The sequence below is a fragment of the Archocentrus centrarchus genome, unplaced genomic scaffold (assembly GCF_007364275.1).
Source record: "Archocentrus centrarchus isolate MPI-CPG fArcCen1 unplaced genomic scaffold, fArcCen1 scaffold_24_ctg1, whole genome shotgun sequence".
Taxonomy (NCBI): Eukaryota; Metazoa; Chordata; class Actinopteri; order Cichliformes; family Cichlidae; genus Archocentrus; species Archocentrus centrarchus.
In genome coordinates, this window is record NW_022060254.1 from 3,404,180 (window position 1) to 3,426,938 (window position 22,759).

General features: G+C 41.4%; 1 protein-coding gene across 1 annotated transcript in view; it reads left to right on the forward strand.

Annotated features, from left to right (window-relative positions):
* Positions 1-270: 270 nt before the first annotated feature.
* LOC115775626 (NLR family CARD domain-containing protein 3-like) overlaps positions 271-22,759 on the forward strand; it is a 32,398-nt gene continuing 9,909 nt past the window's right edge. The window contains exons 1-5 of the mRNA XM_030723095.1: positions 271-281; positions 1,113-1,191; positions 3,024-3,240; positions 4,973-6,773; positions 18,363-18,536. Coding sequence (XP_030578955.1) covers positions 271-281; positions 1,113-1,191; positions 3,024-3,240; positions 4,973-6,773; positions 18,363-18,536 — 2,282 coding nt within the window. The remainder of the gene's footprint in view (positions 282-1,112; positions 1,192-3,023; positions 3,241-4,972; positions 6,774-18,362; positions 18,537-22,759) is intronic.

The following is a 22,759-nucleotide window of genomic DNA, read 5'->3' on the forward strand; positions in this document are numbered from 1 at the left end:
TGAAAATGCTGATGCGGCAGAAAATCACAACTGATAATGAAAAGCAGACTGTTAACAGCAGCCTGCATCATCAAACATACTGACAAATGTAAAAGCGGTGCAATGACGAAATTTTTCCTTTGTTACAATATTCTAACAAGGTCGGTGGCAGAAAATAAGATTTTTCAGGTATTTTTGCTTCACTTACTTGTTGCTCCAGGTACCGTCTGCTACCTCTTGCAGGGGTAGCCATGCTGAATGACATTTTCTGGGGTACAGGATACTGACAAGATGATGTCTGTGTACGTCACGCACATGAAGTGATATCATTATACGACACACTTAAAAATGTTTATTTAACTAGCCATGTTTACTCATAAATGCAGAGTCCTGTAAACATAAAGCTTGATTAATCTTTCAGAGCACTCAACAGTTTTGAGTTGCATGAACTATTTGGCTGCTTATAAGTGTGGTGTTCTCAATTTTTATAAGCTCATAGCACTCCAATTGAGCAGTTCACTCTCAGACTGCTGGCTTAGTTGTTGCTCCTAGGATACTTAAGAATAGAATGGGAGGCAGATCCATCAGCTTTCAGGGCTGAAGGATCTGCTGTGCAACTAGCTCCCAGTTTGGATATTAGACAGTGAAAGACATTGTCTACATACTTTTAACCATTTAATAACTAGCTATCTTGGCTGATATGGTCTTTAACAGCCTTTAACCACCATCATATTTCTACCAAAAAATGTGATCAGTGATCAGTAGTAATATGTCCATTATGGAGGGCTTTTTTGATATGGAGAGCAACAAACTCCTTTTTCCAAGCTAAATGAAGATCTTCTGAATTAGTGAGATGCCATTTCCTCTTCAGGGTGATTGAAAGTCAGAATTAGTGTTAGGCTAATACAGAATTAATACATTGAATATTTAGCTGTTTAGATTTTTAAAAGCAGTATTTTGTTAAAAGCCTTTTGACGAAAACAAAAAAGCTGGTCAGGGTGTATTCTGAGGACATGGACAGACACTAGTTGTAATTGAACCTTTGTCCTGCTGGTATTATGATAATAAGAGCGTAAGCGAAAATACAGGGAGATACTAACCTTCACTGCTTTTTTTTGTTCATTCCTCCATAGATTGGACGAGGAGAGTTCGGAGATTCCCAGCAGCCAGTCTTCCCAGATGTATCAAACACAACTGGACTCCATATTTATGGTTTGTGCACATTATATATATATATATATATATATATATATATATATATATATATATATATATATATATATATATATATATATATATATATATATATATATATATATATATATATATACTTTTCCATATTTTGTCACATTACAACCACAAACATAAATCTATTTCAATGGAATTTAATGTGAAAGACCAACACACAGTGGTATACAATTGTGAAGTAGAAAGAAAATTATACATGATTCAAAAAATTTAAAAAAATAAAAAAACTGAAAAGTGCGGTGTGCAAAAGTATTGAGCCCCCCTGAGTCAGTACTTTGTGGAACCACCTTTTGCTGCAGTTACAGCTGCAGGTCTTTTAGGGTTTGTCTCCACCAGCTTTGCACATCTAGTGACTGAAATTTTTGCCCATTCTTCTTTGCAAAACAGCTCAAGTTCAGTCAGATTAGATGGAGAGAGTTTGTGAACAGCAGTTTTCAGATCTTGCCACAAATTCTTGATTGGGTTTAGGTCTGGACTTTGACTGGGCCATTCTAACACATGAATATGTTTGGTTTGAAACCATTCCATTGTAGCCCTGGCTTTATGTTTAGGGTCGTTGTCCTGCTGGAAGGGGAACCTCCGCCCCAGTCAGGTTTTCCTCCAAGATTGCCCTGCATTTGGCTCCATCCATCTTCACATCAACTCTGACCAACTTCCCTGTCCCTGCTGAAGAGAAGCAGCCCCAGAGCTTTTTTGCATGATGCTGCCACCACCATATTTGACAGTGGGGATGGTGTGTTCAGAGTGATATGCAGTGTTAATTCTCCGCCACACATAGCATTTTGCATTCTGGCCAAAAAGTTCAATTTTGGTCTCATCTGACCAAAGCACCTTGTTCCACATGTTTGCTGTGTCTCCAACAGCTTCTGGCAAACTGCAAACGAGACTTTTTATAAATTTTCTTTTAACAATGGCTTTCTTCTTGCCACTCTTCCATAAAGACCACATTTGTGCAGTGCATGACTAATAGTTGTCCTGTGGACAGATTCCACCACCTGAGCTGTGGATCTCTGCATTTCATCCAGAGTCACCGTGGGCCTCTTGGCTGCATCTCTGATCAGTGCTCTCCTTGTTCGGCCTGTAAGTTTAGGTGGACGGCCTTGTCTTGGTAGGTTTACAGTTGTGCCGTACTCTTTCCATTTCCAGATAATGGATTGAACAGTGCTCCGTGAGATGTTCAAAGCTTGGGAAATCTTTTTCTAGTCTAAGCCTGCTTTAAACTTCTCCACAACCTTATTTCTGACTTGTCTGGTGTGTTCTTTGGACTTCACGATGCTGTTTACTCCCCAATATTCTCTTAACCAACCTCTGAGGCCGTCACAGAGCAGCTGTATTTGTACTGAGATTAGATTACACACATGTGGACTCTTTTTAGTCATTAGCAGTCATCAGGCAACTTCTGAATGCAACTGGTTGCACTCAGAGAAAAGGGGCTGAATACTTTTGTACACCACACTTTTCAGTTCTTTATTTGTAAAAAATGTTTTGAATGATGTATAATTTTCTTTCCACCTCACAATTGTATACCACTTTGTGTTGGTCTTTCACATTAAAGTCCAGCGAAATATATTCATGTTTGTGGTTGTAATGTAACAAAATATGGAAAAGGTCAAGGAGTATGAATACTTTTGCAAGCCACTGTATATATATATATATATATTCCCCCAGAAGGGACCAGTCCCATCCAACAGTCGGCCCATAACCTGTCTCAGTGCACCATGGGAACTCTCTCTTTCACTACCCAGCCAGTCAAGGTTGATGGGTAACTAGGTCATTCATATAGTATTCTGTTCCAGCTGCTGGAGGAAAACATCATCACTTTTGTGAAGAATGAATTGAAGAAGATCCAGAAGCTTCTGAGGCCAGCTTACCCAGGATGTTTAGAGAGTCAGAGGGAGGATGAGGTGATCAATTGTGAAGAGCAGAGGAGCAGCAGGGAGGAATTTGTGCGGATCACACTGCACTTCCTGAAGACAATGAAGCAGGAGGAGCTGGCTGAACATCTACAGAGCAGTAAGAGGAAACCTTCTCAAAAAAAATTTAAGCTGCTGGATACATGGAACATTTTTTTAACCACAATATTTTTATTAAAGATTTTGTCGATCAACCGACTATCGAATAATCACTCTAATATTATATGTCTGTGTAGATTCTCAGTCATCCAGGTCATAGTAGTCTCTGGAGCTTGAAAAAGGCGACTGGACTTCTTTTTGTTTCTTGAGGGTCATAACCACCTCCAGGGGACTACGCCCACAGGGGTTTAAATACCTGGGTCTCTCCACCATTTGGTTGAGAACTGAAGAAGCCTTTCGGATGAGAGGTGAAACGTCTTCAAGAAACAAAAAGAAGTCCAGTCGCCTTTTTCAAGCTCCAGAGACTCTAATATTATATTACTCTAACATTACTCTAACAACAGAAAAACACAAAAAACAAAAAATAAAGTAAAATAAAGAAACAGAAATAAAACAATGAAACAATTAAAGCATCTCTTACCAACAAAGGTAATTTAGTTTTTCAGCTTGGCCTATTGTACTGTTGTTTCAAGTGGCAAGCTAGATAACATCTCCTGTAACCACTGGGTGGTACTGGGTCAGTTGATGTTTTTCCAGGTCAAGGCTATACACTTTTTTGTACTCAACACACTAAAGTCTATAAATGCACATTACCAAAATATTATTTTGCCTGAATTCCCATATGCAATTTATTAATGTTCCTTTGGAGTCACACTTTATATATATGTCTGGTATGGTTTTATTGTATTAAATTAATTGCACAGGTGTAAGATACAGTCTGGATAATAAGTATTTTATACACTGCCGTTTTTCCACCTACAAAGATGGCTGGTGGTGGTGGTGCGGTGTCTGTAATTTTTAATGTATTTACACTTCAACTGTGAGAGACAGAGTTTAAATTAAAAAAGACTGAGAAAATTACATTGTATAATTTGTAAATAATCAACTTGCATTGTATTCCATAAAACAAGTATTTAATCACCTACCAACCAGCAAGCATTCTGCTGCAGTGTGTCAGGAACTACAAGAAAAATCTGACCTCTGTAAACTGCAAACATAGGTTTCCATACCAAATATTAATTTCTGTTTTTTGATTATATCAAGTACTTATTTCATGCAATAATAATTTTTTTTATTTTTATTCTATGTCTCACAGTTGAATTGTACCTACCATAAAAATTACAGACCTCTCCAAACTTTGTAGGAGGGAAAACTTGCAAAATCTGCAGGGTATTAAATTCTTATTTTCCCCACTGTATCTTGGTTTGTGCTAGCCCTTCTTTTCAAGAATTTATCTCTTTTCCCATACTCTCAATTGCTTCTATGACTTTGTCAAATATCTAGGAGAACTCACTTTTTATGGTTGTTACAACAGATGTCCATTTTAGTGTCCTCATGTTTCTCCTCTCCACCCGTCACCACCATGCTAGCAGTAGCTCTCTGTGCTTTGCCACAAAGACGGTAGTTACTTAACTTGTGTTGTTTTGACTTTTCACTGACTTCTTGACCAGTTTTTGCTACTTTAGGCATTATCTTGTTTACACGTACACATTAACACTAGAAAGTGTTTTAAAAGAAATGTAGAGTGAACAGCAGCGAAGTGAATGTTGTTTTTTTTCCATAACAGGAAATCTCTAAATGGAACATCTACTAATGTCTCAAGTAATGGACAAACATAAATTCAAAGCATGTGCACTCCTTGACTGATATAGTTTGTTTGTTGGTCCTTTTAGGAACTTCCATTAGGGACTTCCATTGGAGTCAAACTAAACTCAAGTCTAACCTAAAGAAGAAGTTCCAGTGTGTGTTTGAGGGCATTGCTAAAGCAGGAAACCCAACCCTTCTGAATCAGATCTACACAGAGCTCTACATCACCGAGGGAGGGGCTGCAGAGGTCAATGATGAACATGAGGTCAGACAGATTGAAATAGCATTCAAAAAATCAGACAGTCTAGAAACAACAATTAGGCAAGAAGACATCTTTAAAGCCTCTTCTGGAAGAGATGACCCAATCAGAACAGTGCTGACAAAGGGAGTGGCTGGCATTGGGAAAACAGTCCTAACACAGAAATACACCCTCAACTGGGCTGAAGACAAAGCCAACCAGGACATCCAGTTCATGTTTCCATTCACTTTCAGAGAGCTGAATGTGCTGAAAGAGGAAAAGTTCAGCTTGGTGGAACTTGTTCATCACTTCTTTCCTGAAACCAAAGAAGCAGGAATCTGCAGCTTTGAAGACTTCCAGGTTGTGTTCATCTTTGATGGTCTGGATGAGTGTCGACTTCCTCTGGACTTCCACAAAACTACAATCCTAACTGACCCTAGAAAGTCCACCTCAGTGGATGTGCTGCTGACAAACCTCATCAGGGGGAAACTGCTTCCCTCTGCTCACCTCTGGATAACCACACGACCTGCAGCAGCCAATCAAATCCCTCCTGACTGTGTTGACATGGTGACAGAGGTCAGAGGGTTCACTGACCCACAGAAGGAGGAGTACTTCAGGAAGAGATTCAGAGATAAGAAGCAGGCCAGCAGGATCATCTCACACATCAAGACATCACAAAGCCTCCACATCATGTGCCACATCCCAGTCTTCTGCTGGATCACTGCTACAGTTCTGGAGGATGTGCTGAAAACCAGAGAGGGAGGACAGCTGCCCAAGACCCTGACTGAGATGTACATCCACTTCCTGGTGGTTCAGGCCAAAGTGAAGAAGGTCAAGTATGATGGAGATGCTCAGACAGATCCACAATGGAGTCCAGAGGGCAGGAAGATGATTGAGTCTCTGGGAAAACTGGCTTTTGATCAGCTGCAGAAAGGAAACCTGATCTTCTATGAATCAGACCTGACAGAGTGTGGCATCGATATCAGAGCAGCCTCAGTGTACTCAGGAGTGTTCACACAGATCTTTAAAGAGGAGAGAGGGCTGTACCAGGACAAGATGTTCTGCTTCATCCATCTGAGTGTTCAGGAGTTTCTGGCTGCTCTTCATGTCCATCTGACCTTCATCAACTCTGGAGTCAATCTGCTGGAACAACCACCCTCCCAGAAGTCTGAAACAAGAGAATCTGCAGAGAAATCCTTCTACCAGAGTGCTGTGGACAAGGCCTTACAGAGTCCAAATGGACACCTGGACTTGTTCCTCCGCTTCCTCCTGGGTCTTTCACTGCAAACCAATCAGACTCTCCTACGAGGCCTGCTGACACAGACAGGAAGTAGCTCACAGACCAATCAGGAAACAGTCCAGTACATCAAGGAGAAGCTCAGTGAGAATCTGTCTGCAGAGAAAAGCATCAACCTGTTCCACTGTCTCAATGAACTGAATGATCGTTCTCTAGTGGAGGAGATCCAAGGGTCCCTGAGATCAGGACGTCTCTCTGCAGATAAACTGTCTCCTGCTCAGTGGTCAGCTCTGGTCTTCATCTTACTGTCATCAGAAGAAGATCTGGATGTGTTTGACCTGAAGAAATACTCTGCTTCGGAGGAGGCTCTGCTGAGGCTGCTGCCAGTGATCACAGCTTCCAACAAAGCTCTGTAAGTAATTATGTCATCATCCCTTTAGTATTAAAATGTTGACTTGAATAAAACAGTAGTCCACTACAATTTAAAAAAAAAAAAAAGTTGATTTTATCTTTATATTTTACCTTAACACTAGAACTCCCAAGGTGGTAATTTTGACCATTTTCAAATTTTTCAGTGTAATATCTTTCTTGCTATTAACCCCATGTAACTGTTGGACCCTCACTTTCCTAAATATGTGTATATTTTTTTCTAACATTGTAATTTTTTTTTTAAATTACAAGACACAAGGGGGTTATGAGTGTTTCTACCTAGAACTCCCATTGGTGGTCATTTTGACCACCATACATTATTTACATAAAATTATGATAAATAAATATGATATGTATAAATATAATTTGTAATCAATAAAAGATCAAAGAATACATGGATCTGTAATGTTACCAATCAACTAAAGATGGTCGTGGCCATGGTCATAGCTGTCATATTGACTATATGCATATACAGCATAATTTGGTGAAATTGGATGCTTTTTGACTCCTGATAGCTACCACCTGCTGTCGATGTTCAAAGTGTCATTCTTGGTGTTCTCAAGAACTTGAAAACAGTTGGCTGGACTTTATTTAAACCCTAGTGGGGGCTGTACCCTTTGGAGGTGGTTGATGACCGTTAGGTATTCACTGTCACATGAGCCAGTGTGTCATTACCACAAAGGGTTTCCTGTGAAACCACTGTGGCACCTGTGAGACCTGGTCACTTCAGGTGGCCTCAGCAGGTAACTTGAAGTAAAGTGTGAGTGGGGTTTGAGACACCTGGAAGGGATCTCTAGATTGTATTGTAGGAAGCTGACAGCTGGTATCATAAACCACCACCACTGTTCACTGGTGGTCGTTCACAGTGGACATAGATGGACTCTTTCACTCCTCTTTTAAACCATCTTTGTTCTCAGTCCAAAATATGAACAGTGGCATCCTCAAAAGACGTGGTTATTCCAACTGGGCCTTCAGCAAATCAGTGAAGATGAACAGGAAAGAAAGTCGGACGCCAACTAGGAAGCAATAGCAAACCTGCAACATTATCTCTAATGTAGCAGGTTTGTCAGCGAAATGCTGGAAAATTTTCTCCAAACATGAAATCCCAGCCATACTCAGCAAAGCGTGCTCAGACTTCTACATTGGAAAAACTGAGTGCTACTCCACAAGGGCCTAACATGGAAGGGCCACCTCAGCATGACAAGACTCAGCTGTACTTCTGCACCTAAAGGATGAAGGACACTCTTCCAGCTGTTGACATTGTGGACTGGGAAGGCGGGATTGTTTGAAAGAGGAGTAAAAGAAGCCATCAATGTCAACTGTAAATGACCATCACTGAGATGGTGGTTTGAAACATCAGCTGTCAGCTACCTACAGTGTAGTCTTGAGATCCCTCCCCAGGTACCTTAACCCTGACTCACACCTTTTATTTTAGGGAGGGTGTCACACAGTAGTTCCACCCAAAAACCCTGGTGGTAATGACCCACACTTTTTTTTACACCTTAGCTTTTGTGCTACAGCACATGAATAATAGTGGGTCAATGACCACCTCCAAAGGGGACGACTCCCATTAAGGTTTAAATACCTGGGGTTCTCCAAATTTGGGTGGAAAAGCCTGAAAAAGCTTCTTGGATAAGAGGAGAACTGACTTCAACAAAATTTAAAGAAGTCTACTCACCTCTTTTCAAGCTATTGAGAAGACCATGACCTGGATGACTGAGAATCTATACACATATAAAGTGCCTTGCGAAAGTATTCGGCCCCCTTGAACTTTTCAAACTTTTGCCACATTTCAGGCTTCAGACATAAAGATATAAAATCTAAATTTTTTGTGAAGAATCAACAACAAGTGGGACACAATCGTGAAGTGGAATGAAATTTATTGGATGTGTCAAACATTTTTAACAAATAAAAAACTGAAAAGTGGGGCGTGCAATATTATTCGGCCCCCTTGTGTTAATACTTTGTAGCGCCACCTTTTGCTGCAATTACAGCTGCAAATTGCTTGGGGTATGTCTCTATCAGTTTTGCACATCGAGAGACTGAAATTCTTGCCCATTCTTCCTTGCAAAACAGCTCGAGCTCAGTAAGGTTGGATGGAGAGCATTTGTGAACAGCAGTCTTCAGCTCTTTCCACAGATTCTCAATTGGATTCAGGTCTGGACTTTGACTTGGCCATTCCAACACCTGGATACGTTTATTTGTGAACCATTCCATTGTAGATTTGGCTTTATGTTTTGGATCATTGTCCTGTTGGAAGATAAATCTCCATCCCAGTCTCAGGTCTCTTGCAGACTCCAACAGTTTTTCTTCCAGAATGGTCCTGTATTTGGCCCCATCTTCCCATCAATTTTGACCATCTTCCCTGTCCCTGCTGACGAAAAGCAGGCCCAAACCATGATGCTGCCACCACCATGTTTGACAGTGGGGATGGTGTGTTCAGGGTGATGAGCTGTGTTGCTTTTACACCAAACGTGTCGTTTTGCATTGTGGCCTAACAGTTCAATTTTGGTTTCATCTTCCACATGTTTGGTGTGTCTCCCAGGTGGCTTTTGGCAAACTTTAAATAAGACTTTTTATGGATATCTTTGAGAAATAGCTTTCTTCTTGCCACTCTTCCATAAAGGCCAGATTTGTGCAGTGTACAACTGATTGTTGTCCTATGGACAGACTCTCCCACCTCAGCTGTAGATCTCTGCAGTTCATCCAGAGTGATCATGGGCCTCTTGGCTGCATCTCTGATCAGTCTTCTCCTTGTTTGAGATGAAAGTTTAGAGGGACGGCTGGGTCTTGGTAGATTTGCAGTGGTCTGATACTCCTTCCATTTCAATATGATTGCCTGCACAGTGCTCCTTGAGATGTTTAAAGCTTGGGAAATCTTTTTGTATCCAAATCCGGCTTTGAACTTCTCCACAACAGTATCTCTGACCTGCCTGGTGTGTTCTTTGGTCTTCATGATGCTCTCTGCACTTTGAACAGAACCCTGAGACTATCACAGAGCAGGTGCATTTATACGGAGACTTGATTACACACAGGTGGATTCTATTTATCATCATCAGTCATTTGGGACAACATTGGATCATTCAGAGATCCTCACTGAACTTCTGGAGTGAGTTTGCTGCACTGAAAGTAAAGTGGCCGAATAATATTGCACGCCCCATGTAAGTAACCGCAAGCATGTTTTATTGCAGCAAAGTGATTGTAGTTTTTCCTCTTGAAAATGTTGTAAATTTGCAGGCTTCCGTGTATAAGCTTTTATTTTGAAGTGCACTTCCTGTTTAGCGCAGTGAGCTGAATGTGACTGTAGCTTGTTTACGCTTCAATGCAACGGACGGAGACACGGTTTATCCTGCTTGTATCTTCAGTTATCTTCTCACTTGCAGCCCCTCCGAAGAGGCAAAAGCTCTTACGTTGGTTGGTTGGTTGGTTGGTTGTTGTTTGACACGGCTATGGTGAAAGGTCGTAGCTCAATAAAAACGCCACAAACCATCAGTAAAGTCTCATCCTTGTTCGGGGGGCATGCTACAGTAAGAGCTTCACATCAGCGTGCTACATCGAGCTGCCCATGAAGGCTAAGGACAACGGCAACGGCACAGGCAGCGAGCTGGAGCAGCTACGGTTAAAGGCTAACAAGCTAAGGCTAAAGGAGAAGGTGAGCTACAATAACAAGGAAAATGGACGGCATCGAAGAGCACACACATAAGCTACAAACAGAAATAAATGAATCGAGAAGTTTATTACACAAAGGAGATACAGAGAGTATGTCACGGCAAGAATTAAAGGACAACATTGAACACAAAGAGAGACAATTAGCTGAGCTTAACGAAACGGCGGCTCAGTTAACACTGCCCAGGCGTTCAGAGCGGCCTAGCGTGCTAACGGAGAAAATGCTAGCATATAATAAAGACGAACTGATTAAAAAGGACAGAAAACTACAAAGCCTCTATGATCAATGGAAAGTACTAATCAGAACATCCAGGGAAAGCCTCAAAACTGATTTATCCGAGCAAGCGTTATGTGCTATGGCAGATGATATTGAAAAGAAATTGCAGGACATGATGAAAGTGTACAGTGAAATAAGGGAGCGTAGTACGCCATCTCCTGACACTAGACGCAGAATGGACTCTTGTGAAGCAGTAAATAAGGACATTATGAAAATACTTAATGAACGTATAGTAGCAATAGATGACTTTGATTCGGCTACAGAAAGGCAACGTCTTCATCAGCTCCTGACACACCAATACGCCCACTCTCTCTACGGTACTGCCTCTCAGTTAAGTGTTGGCAAACAGTCTGATACTTCAAGCATCGCAGCTAAAAGGATTGATGCAGCTGCAGAGTTAGCTGCAAAGGAAGCGGAATATAAAATCTTGCAAGAGGAAATTAGACAAAAGGAAAAAATAAGAGACATAGAGGAGCAACACAGAAAGGAATTGGAGGTACAAAAATCAGAGCTTGAGCATTTGAAGGCAGAAAAAGAAATGCGAGCTGCTCGTGCGAAACTTGAGACCTATGACAGAGAAATGAACGTGGATATGGACAATCAGCAAATGCAAAATGATAATATGCTTTTCTCTGTTGACCATCAATCCTTTCATGAAGCACCAGCACCCTCTAGTGGCTTACCTCGCTCATCAATGCCACGAAACAACGTGTCAATCCCCGCTGCAAACGATCCGAACCATCAAGTCTTCACTCAAACACCCCCTACAGACATTTCCCAGTTAGCCCAAGCAATTCAAAACAGTATAGCCATAAACAGAATCCCAATGCCAATGCCCACAGTTTTCAGTGGAGATCCAATTACCTACATAGAATGGAAGGCATCGTTCACTTCACTTGTGGACTGCAAAGGAATCTCACCTGCTGATAAACTCCACTTGCTAAAAAGGTATGTCACAGGCTTGGCACAAAAATGTCTAGAGGGCATATTTTATCGCAGTGATGAAGAGGCTTACAAGGATGCATGGCAAAAGCTTGACCAACGTTATGGTCAGCCCTTTGTTGTCCAACGAGCTTTTAGAGACAAATTGTCAAAATGGCCTAAAATAAGTTCAAAGGATGCGGAAGGACTAAGGACATTTTCAGACTTTCTAAATGCATGTCTCCAAGCCATGCCCCATGTGAAAGGTCTAGAGATTCTAAGTGACTGTGAGGAAAAGTTGTTGCAGAAAGTTCCAGATTGGCTGGCAGCCCGTTGGAATTGTCAGGTCACAGTTGCACTCATGGAGGGAAAAGATTTTCCTTTGTTCAAGGACTTTGCACAATTTGTGGCAGTTGAGGCAGAAATCGCGTGCAACCCTGTCACTTCTTCATATGCTCTTCATTCATGCAGTTCATCCTACGAGAAGAGGACCACAAAGGACTTTAAACCAAACAGATCCACTCATGTCTTCACGACGCAAACTATGGTACAAAACAATAAGGGAAGGACAACCAACACTAAATTAAAGGTGCCCTGCATGTTTTGCAAAGATGAAAACCACCAGCTGTTCAAGTGTCCAAACTTCTCAGAAAGGCCCTTAGAGGAGAAGCGCACATATGTTAAGGACAACAAGTTGTGCTATGGATGTTTAAAGGTGGGTCATAATGCCAAAGATTGTCGCCACAGACACACATGTGACATTTGCAAGGGAAGGCATCCCACTTGTCTGCACAATGACAATCACAATGCCAATGAAAGGTTTCCAAGCCCTGTCAACGCAGCTCCTAGCACTCCACAAGAAACTACGGCAGTCACAGCTCTCAATGTTACTAAGGTGGGTCAGTCAAATGGCACATCCATGATCGTTCCTGTATGGGTGTCCACGGTTCAGAGCCCTACTAACGAGCAATTAGTGTACGCACTTTTAGACACACAAAGTGACAGCACATTTGTCAGTGAAGAAGTAAGCAACCAGCTACAAGCAGACACTCACCCTGTAAAGTTAAAGCTATCTACTATGCTGGGTGTCCATTCTATTGTTAAGAGTCACAGAGTATCTGGATTGTGTGTGAGAGGTTATGACTCAGACGTTCGCATCGATCTTCCCCCCTCATACACCAAGGACTTTATACCAATTAACTATGACAATATACCCACCAGTGACACAGCAAAACAATGGCCCCACCTGACAGAAATCTCTGATAAGATACCACCTCTTTTAAGTTGTGATGTTGGACTCCTTATCGGATTTAACTGTCCCAGATCTCTAGCCCCAAGACAAGTTCTACTAGGAGAAGGCAATGAGCCCTATGCAATCCTCACGGACCTAGGGTGGAGCATTGTTGGAGGCTCCACATTTGAGCTCAGTGAAACCAAGTCAAGTTTGTGTCATAGAGTCACAGTGAAGGAACTACCCCCTGTAACTCCCATGGATGTGATTAATGTGCTAGAGTCAGATTTTAAGGACACAAAAGCAAGCGACAAAACTGTCTCGCAAGAGGATCTCATCTTTTTGGACAAGCTCAAGGAAGGAATAAGGAAAAATGAACAAGGACACTGCGAGATGCCTCTACCATTCAAACAAAGGCCACACTTACCTGACAACAGAAGGCTTGCTGAAATCAGACTTGAACACTTAAAGCGAAAGTTCAATAAAGACGAGAAATACAAAAGAGACTACATAACCTACATGAAAGACATTATTGAAAGGGGTGACGTCGAAGAAGTACACAACGAAGGAAAACAAGGTGAACAATGGTACATACCCCATCACGGGATTTATCATCCCAAAAAGCCCACTAAACTGCGTGTTGTATTCGATTGTTCAGCCAAACACAATGGTACAAGTCTAAATGATCATCTTCTTCAAGGGCCAGACCTAATCAATAATCTAACAGGCATCCTCCTACGGTTTAGACAACATCCTATTGCTCTCATGTGCGATATAGAAAAGATGTTCCATCAGTTTCATGTCCAGCAGTGTGACAGAGACTACCTGCGTTTTCTGTGGTGGAAAAATGGCAACACAGAGACACAGCCACAGGTTTACAGAATGAAGGTACATCTTTTTGGTGCAGCATCATCCCCAGGCTGTGCAAATTATGGACTAAAGTACTTAGCAAAAGAACATTGTCACACACACCCCGTGGGATCTGAGTTTATGGAGAAAGACTTTTATGTAGACGATGGAGTGACAAGCACAAACACAGTTGAAAGGGCAATACAGCTTGCACAAGAGGCTACAGAAATATGTGCACAAGGAGGGCTCCGTCTACACAAATTTATTTCAAACAACCCTGCTGTCCTACAAAGCATCCCATCATCAGAATGTGCAATAGAGACTAAAACAAAAGACTTAACATTCAAAGACATGCCACAAGAAAGGGCCTTAGGCATTCAATGGAGTATCGTGAAGGACTGTTTCAAGTTTGACAACACTTTAAAGGATCAGCCACCAACACGCCGAGGCATCCTATCAACTGTCGCATCCATCTACGATCCCCTTGGCTTCCTGGCGCCATACGTGCTAATCGGAAAACAGATCCTGCAGGAAATGTGCCACCAAGGTATCAACTGGGACGACCCCCTGCCAGAAGCACTGAGGCCAAGGTGGGAGAGCTGGCAACGTGACTTTGCCAATCTAGACAAAGTAAACATAACTCGCTGTTACCTCCCAGCTAGTTTTAGAGACATTAAAGGAATAGAGTTGCACCACTTTTCAGATGCGAGTACAAGTGGTTATGGACAATGCACCTATTTGAGAGCCATAAATGAGAAAGAGGAGATCCACTGCTCACTAGTGATAGCTAAAGCCCGTGTTTCTCCTACCAAGCTGACCACAACACCCAGACTTGAGCTCACAGCAGCTGTAGTATCAACGGCAGTCAGTAACATGCTAAGAGAGGAACTCTGTTATGCTCAAGTCAAAGAGTATTTTTGGACTGATTCAAAGGTAGTTTTGGGCTATATAAACAATGATGCACGTCGTTTCCACACCTTTGTGGCAAATAGAGTCCAAAAGATTCGGCAATGCACAAGCCCTCAGCAATGGTTTTATGTGCCATCAGCAGAGAACCCAGCCGATAGTGCATCTAGGGGTAAAACTGTCACTGAACTTCTCTCATCTGACTGGTTCACTGGTCCTTCCTTTCTCTGGGAGAGGGACCTGCCCACAATACCAAGTATAGAGCTAGATCTGTCCATTGGAGATCCAGAGGTCCGAAAAACACAGACAATGTTAACTAAAGTTACAGAGACATTCAGCCTTGCAGAACGTCTGTCAAAGTTCTCGTCATGGTCTAAAGCAGTCAAAGCTGTAGCACGTCTCTCAAGAAGGGTCAGAAAGGTCAAATCAAATGCACCTACAACAGTGAATGAACAAGAAAGAGCGGCACATGTCATTCTCCAGGATGTCCAAAAACAAACATATGGAAAGGAGATAAAGCTGTTAAGCAAAGGCAGTCAGCTCCCACATCACAACAAACTGTTCCACCTAGATGTTTTTGTGGACAAGGATGGTCTACTCAAGGTGGGAGGGAGACTTTCATCCACCAAAGACTCTTTCAAACATCCTATTGTTATCCCAAAAGAGCATCATGTGACCAAACTCATAATATCTCACTGTCATGACAAAGTAAAGCATCAAGGAAAAGGCTTCACCATAAACGAAATCAGATCTACTGGTTACTGGATCCCAGGTATGAGCAGAACAGTTGCATCTTTCATCCGTCAGTGTATCATCTGTCGCAGACTCCGTAGGGCTCCAGAGGGCCAAAGAATGAGTGACTTACCTGCTGAACGCTTAGAGCCATCTCCTCCCTTCACATACTGCGGTATGGACTGTTTTGGCCCGTTTGTTACCATAGAAGGAAGAAAACAACATAAACGGTATGGACTAATATTTACTTGCTTTTGCTCCCGTGCCATTCACATTGAGTTATTAGACGACCTATCCACTGACACATTCATAAACGCATTAAGGTGTTTCATTGCTATTAGGGGTTCAGTCCGTCAAATCCAGTGTGATCAGGGAACAAACTTTGTTGGCGCACAAAATGAGCTTAAAGCAGCCCTAAATGGACTAGACACCCAAAGACTGAGCACTTATTTGTCCCAAAAACAGTGCGACTTTGTGATGAATGCACCTCACTCCAGTCATGCAGGCGGAGTGTGGGAACGCCAGATAAAGACTGTCAGAAGTGTACTGAATACAACTCTGTCACTCGCCCATGGTAGACTTAATGATGCTTCATTAAGGACTTTATTCTATGAAGCTATGGCCATAGTCAATAGCCGCCCACTGACAGTTGATAACCTTAACGATCCTGACAGCTTAGAACCCCTTACCCCTAACCATCTGCTCCACATGAAATCCAGCGCAGCACTACCCCCACCTGGTGCTTTCCCAAAGGAGGACCTCTACGGAGCAAAGAGATGGCGTCGTGTGCAGTTTCTGGCAGAGCAGTTCTGGTGCAGGTGGAGGCGCGAGTATCTACACAACATTATCGCCAGGCAGCGCTGGCACTCACCAAAAAGAAACCTGAAAGTAGGTGATGTTGTGTTGGACATTAATGAACTGTCACCCAGAGGTGAATGGAGACTTGCCAGAGTCTTAGAGACCTTTAGTGGCAAGGATGGACTCGTGAGAAGAGTAAAAATCTTCTTTGGAGACAAGAGACTGAATAACAAAGGGCAACGTTCTAATAAGCTTTCTATTGTAGAGCGTCCAGTACAAAAGCTAATCTTGATATTAGAGTGTTCATAAGTTAATAAGTAGAAATGGTTATCTCTTGTTGAAAATTATTTGTTGTTGTTCGGATGTAAACCAACAAACATTCATAATTTTGGTGGGAGTGTAAGTAACCGCAAGCATGTTTTATTGCAGCAAAGTGATTGTAGTTTTTCCACTTGAAAATGTTGTAAATTTGCAGGCTTCCGTGTATAAGCTTTTATTTTGAAGTGCACTTCCTGTTTAGCGCAGTGAGCTGAATGTGACTGTAGCTTGTTTACGCTTCAATGCAACGGACGGAGACACGGTTTATCCTGCTTGTATCTTCAGTTATCTTCTCACTTGCAGCCCCTCCGAAGAGGCAAAAGCTCTTACGTTGGTTGGTTGGTTGGTTGGTTGTTGTTTGACACGGCTATGGTGAAAGGTCGTAGCTCAATAAAAACGCCACAAACCATCAGTAAAGTCTCATCCTTGTTCGGGGGGCATGCTACACCCCACTTTTCAGTTTTTTATTTGTTAAAAAAGTTTGACACATCCAATAAATTTCATTCCACTTCACGATTGTGTCCCACTTGTTGTTGATTCTTCACAAAAAATTAAAATTTTATATCTTTATGTTTGAAGCCTGAAATGTGGCAAAAGGTTGAAAAGTTCAAGGGGGCCGAATACTTTCGCAAGGCACTGTATGTTCCGGTAACTGATGTTCCTTGCCACAACCATCTTTAGTTGATTGATAATATTACAGATCCATTTATTCTTTTATATTTTTATTGATTATAAATTATATTTGTACATATGATAATGATTTATTATAAATGTAAGCAAATAATGTATGGTGGTCAAAATGACCACCTATGGGAGTTCTAGTAGTTCTAAAATTCTGGGAGTTCTAGTGTTAAAGCTGTTTAACTTGCCTTTGTTTTGGATATTTTTTTTTCAGCATATCCTGACATATGTGACTCTAAAGTAATTTTTTTAATTTTCAATGCTGACCGTACGACTCATTGGACCTAAAATCTCATAAATATATAACATATATAACATAAACATAAACATAAAACATTTTGCAACTTAAAATACAAGCAATTTGCAAATTCTAAAACCTATGTACAAATTTAACAAATAACAAAGTTATATAAAACTATTTTTATTCCAATTTCTCAGGTGCATTTTTTATTTCCAGAACCAGATTTCAATTCAAGATGCCACACAATTTATTTGTCCTACTCCAAAAAACTGTTTCTGTCTACCACAAGACAGAGGAGCACATCACAGACCTGACATTTCCAGGTGTCCCTCATTGTGTTTTACACCTGGAGACAGCACTTATATTTGAATTTACAGTGGGGCAGGACATATTTAGTCAGGCACTGATTGTGCAAGTTCTCCTACACAGAAAGATGAGAGAAGTCTGTACATCATAGGTACACTTCAACTACGAGAGGCAAAATGAGAAACAAAAATCCAGGAAATCACTTTGCAGGATTTTTAAAGAATTTGGCTGTAGCTCAGGAGGTAGAGCAGGTCACTTACCAATTGGAAGGTTGGCGGTTTGATTCCGGGGTGCGTGCCAAAGTATCCTTGGGCAAGATACTGAACCCCATGTTGCTCTCTGACACAAGTGTTGGAGTATGAATGTGTGTAAATGTTAGACAATAAAAGCACTTAGATTAGTTCCATATGGAAGTGCTTGTATGAACGGATGAATGTAAACATGTTGTATAATTGCTTTGAGTGCTCAGATAGAGTAGAAGAGCGCTATGTAAGAACTAGTCCATTTATGATTTATTTGCGCTTAAAGAAGCATAAAACTCATTTAAGATAGTTGAACTTCTCCTTCAAGAAGGTCTCACGCTGGAGATCAATCAGTTCCAACTGCAACTACAGTGATTTAATTTGACCAAAATATTGTTTTTCAGACTGAGTGGCTGTAACCTCTCAGAGAGAAGCTGTGAAGCTCTGTATTCAGTTCTCAGCTCCCAGTCCTCTAGCCTGAGAGTGCTGGACCTCAGTAATAATGACCTTCGGGATTCAGGAATGAAGCTTGTCTCTGCAGGACTGGAAAGTTTACATTGGACCTTGGAAATTCTCAGGTAAGGATTCAGGCTTTTCCAGTGATCATAAAAATTAGAATCCTAGTGTTGCACACACAGTTAATCCTTATAGAATTATCAAGTGATCATTTATTTACCTTTTTTTTATATTATTATACTCTGAATTTCCATCTAACAATTTTAATATTAACATGTTGTTTGTTTTAGGTAAAAAAATACACAAATTTCTGCACCATAAGGTGGTGATTTGCTGTGGAACATTTGATCAGTAGCATAAAAATTTGTTTCAGGGCCTACCATAACAACACACACAGACATACCTTAGTTGCCCTGGTTGTGTGTTTCAGGTCATTGTCATGCCGTAAGACCCAGCCATGACAATCTTCAATGCTCTTACTTAGGAGGAGGAGGTTGTTGGCCAAAATATAATGATACATAACCCAGTCCATCCTCCCTTCAATGCGGTGCAGTCTTCCTGTCCCCTTTGCAGAAAAGTACCCCCAAAGTATAATGTTTCCACTCCATGCTTCACTGTGGGGGTGGGGTTCTTGCTGTTTTACTCATTTTCTGCTTCCTCCAAACACGATGAGGCTGATACCAAAAAGCTCTTTTTTGGTCTCATCTGACCACATGACCTTATCCCATGCCTCCTCTGGATCATCTAGATTGTCATTGGTGAACTTAAAACAGACCTGGATATTTTCTGACGTGAGCAGGGGGACCTTGGATGCCCTGCAGGATTTTAATCCAGGGCAGCATAGTGTGTTACTAAGGATCATCTTTGAGAATGTGGTCCCAGCTGTGTGCGGGTCATTGACCAGGTCCCCCCATGAAGTTCTGTGCTGATTACTGACCTTTTTCAAAACCATCCTTATTATTATACTCTGAATTACCATCTAACAATTTTCATATTAACATGTTTTTGTTTGTTTTAGATTAAAACAATACCCAAATTTCTGCACCATAAGGTGGTGATTTTGCGTGGAGCCGCAGACCAAGGAAGACTGACAATCATCTTCTGTTTCTTCCATTTTCTAATACTTGCAACAACAGTTGTTGCCTTGTCACCAAGCTGCTTGCCTACTGAGCCCATCCCAGCCTTGTGCAGGTGTCCAGTTTTGTTCCTGGTGTCTTTGGACAGCTCTTTGGTCTTATGTATGGTGCAAAGGTTGGAGTGGGATTGATTGAGTGTGTGGACAGGCGTTTATACAGATAACGAGTTTAAACAGGCGCAATAAATAAAGGTGATAGATAGAATGCACCACCTGGATCGATTACAAGAAAGCCTATGTCTCAATGCCACACACATGGTCCTGGCCAACAGGACCCTAAGGGCCTTCATCAAGAGCTCAATGGGGATGTGGAAAACAACACTAGAGGCCAACTTCAATGAGATTGTACAAGTCAGCGTCAAGTGCGGGATTTATCAAGGAGATGCTCCATCCCCACTGCTGTTCTGCATACAGATGGAGCCACCTAAAATTGCTGCTGCCAGCCGGCTGTCAGCTGGAAGTCCCCCTCCTTCTTCTGGGCGTATCTACCTCCCACCATGACCACACCCCTTTCCCTCAATTACAGTGTCACCAAGAGATGGCGCTTTCTTCACAAAACTTTGCTGTGATTGACAAATGTTTTGTTAACATTTCATGCTGAAGTATTTTCACTGTCTAAAACAAAGCTGAAACCAATGGTGGGACAAGTTTTGAAAATCTAAAATAGATAATTTTTTAGTCAGTATGACCTTTCACACATTTTCCACTGCAAATCACCAAACATTGTTTTCATCAATTTATTTTTGTGAATCTAATAAATAAGTAAGTAAATTGTTTTTTAAGTAGCACTGTGCTAAGCAATCTAAGTGTCTGTGTAGATTCTCAGTCATCCAGGTCATAGTAGTCTCTGGAGCTTGAAAAAAGGCGACTGGACTTCTTTTTGTTTCTTGAAGACGTTTCACCTCTCATCCGAAAGGCTTCTTCAGTTCTCAACCAAATGGTGGAGAGACCCAGGTATTTAAACCCCTGTGGGCGTAGTCCCATGGAGGTGGTTATGACCCTCTATTGATCATGTGCGTGAACACATGTGCCCAGGTGTGAAGAGGGCGTGGGTCATATTTAATCAGTGGTTTCAGTTGAAACCAATTTAGGACTCCGCTCCATTGTTTCCTGTGGCCTATTGAGGTCACTGGAACAAAGGTGTGAATGGGGGTTGAGACGTCTGGGAAGGGAGCTCAGGACAGCACTGTAAGCGGGGGAAAGTTGGTGACGTAATCCACCTCCTCTGTTCAATGATGGTTGTTCACAGTGGACATAGATGGCTTCTTTCACTCCTCTTTCAAACCATCTGTTTTCCCTGTCCAAAATGTTTCCACCATTTGGTTGAGAACTGAAGAAGCCTTTCGGATGAGAGGTGAAACGTCTTCAAGAAACAAAAAGAAGTCCAGTCGCCTTTTTTCAAGCTCCAGAGACTAAGCAATCTAAGCTTTCTCCCTTTTCAGTCTCCTGTTAGAAGCTCCATCAATGCAGCCTCGAGCTGCACTTTTATCAATTATTAAATCATTTTAAAAGCTACCCACTAAAGGTAGCTTATAATGTGTCATCAGCATTAATATGAACACCCACCACCTCCTCCCACTTCTGTTGCCTGATGTCGAACCTGATTTACATGACAGATTTGTCCCAACTGGCCTTCCACAATCAGACAGATGAGCCTTCTCAGAAATGTGTACTGAAGATAAACTGATTGATACTCATGAATCCTGCTTTTTGGAATTTTATTAAAGCCGCTTAAAAAACAAACAAACTATGAATTAGTCAATAATGGCACTGAACAATGGCTTTTATAGAGTGATGAGCACAAATTGGAAATTTTTGTTCAAATTATAATCGATATGTATGGAGGAGATCAGGAGGGAGGTGCAACAATGAGTGTCTACAGCTGTCTGTAAAACACAGTGCAAGTTCTGTCATGGTTTGGGCCTGCATTTCATCCACTGGTGCTGATATCTTGTCAAAACTCATTTATCAGCACAGAAAAGTCTAAAACATGCTGGCACTGCAGTAAAAGCATGCCTGGAAAGAAAAACACACAATGGAACACTAACAGTCATGGATTGGCCTCCCCACAGCCCAGACTTCAACATTACTGAAGCAATGTGGGAGCGTCCTGGCAGTGAATGTAACAAAAGGCAGAAACATCCAAAGAAGAACTTTGGATGACCTTCAAGAAGCCTGGAGAACTGTTCCTGAAGACTACTTCAGAAATTACAGAAAGCTGCCTCAGAGAGATCAGACTGTGCTGAAGAATAAAGAAGCTCATACAAAATACTGACTTTCAGGCTCCATTTCTAATCTTATAAACTGCATTCATGTATATTACAATCAGTGCTAATTTTGACAGCAAATTTTGATTTTGTTTTATTCATAGTCTTTTGAGGAAAATTTAATTTAGTTTTAGTCAAAATTTAGTCCTCTGAATAGTTTTGGTTTTTTCTAGTTTTAGTCGAACTAATTAGCGTAAGAATATAGTCAACTAAAATATATAGGGTGTATAATCGTACATGTACATTGGGTACGGAAAGTATTCAGACTCCTTTAAATTTTTCACTCTTTGTTTCATTGCAGCCATTTGCTAAAATCAACAAAGTTCATGTTATTTCTCATTAATGTACACTCAGCACTCCATCTTGACAGAACAAAAACAGAAATGTAGAAATTTTTGCAAATTTATTAAAAAAGAAAAACTGAAATATCACATGGTCATAAGTATTCAGACCCCTTGCTGTGACACTCATGTTTAACTCACATGCTGTCCATTTCTTCTGATCCTCCTTGAGATGGTTCTACTCCTTCATTGGCGTCTAACTGTGTTTAATTAAACTGATTGGACTTGATTAGGAAAGGCACACACCTGCTCTGACATGCTCACAGTGCATGTCAGAGCAAATGAGAATCATGAGGTTGAAAGAACTGCCCAAGGAGCTCAGAGACAGAAATGTGGCAAGGCTCAGATCTAAACAAGGTTACAAAATTTCTGCAGTGCTCAAGGTTCCTAAGAGCACAGTGGCCTCCATAATCCTTAAATGGAAGAAGCTTGGGACAACCAGAACTCTTCCTAGACCTGGCCGTCCAGCCAAACTGAGCAATCGTGGGAGAAAAGTCTTGGTGAGAGAGGTAAAGAAGAACCCAAAGATCACTGTGGGTGAGCTCCAGAGATGCAGTAGGGAGATGGGAGAAAGTTCCACAAAGTCAACTATCACTGCAGCC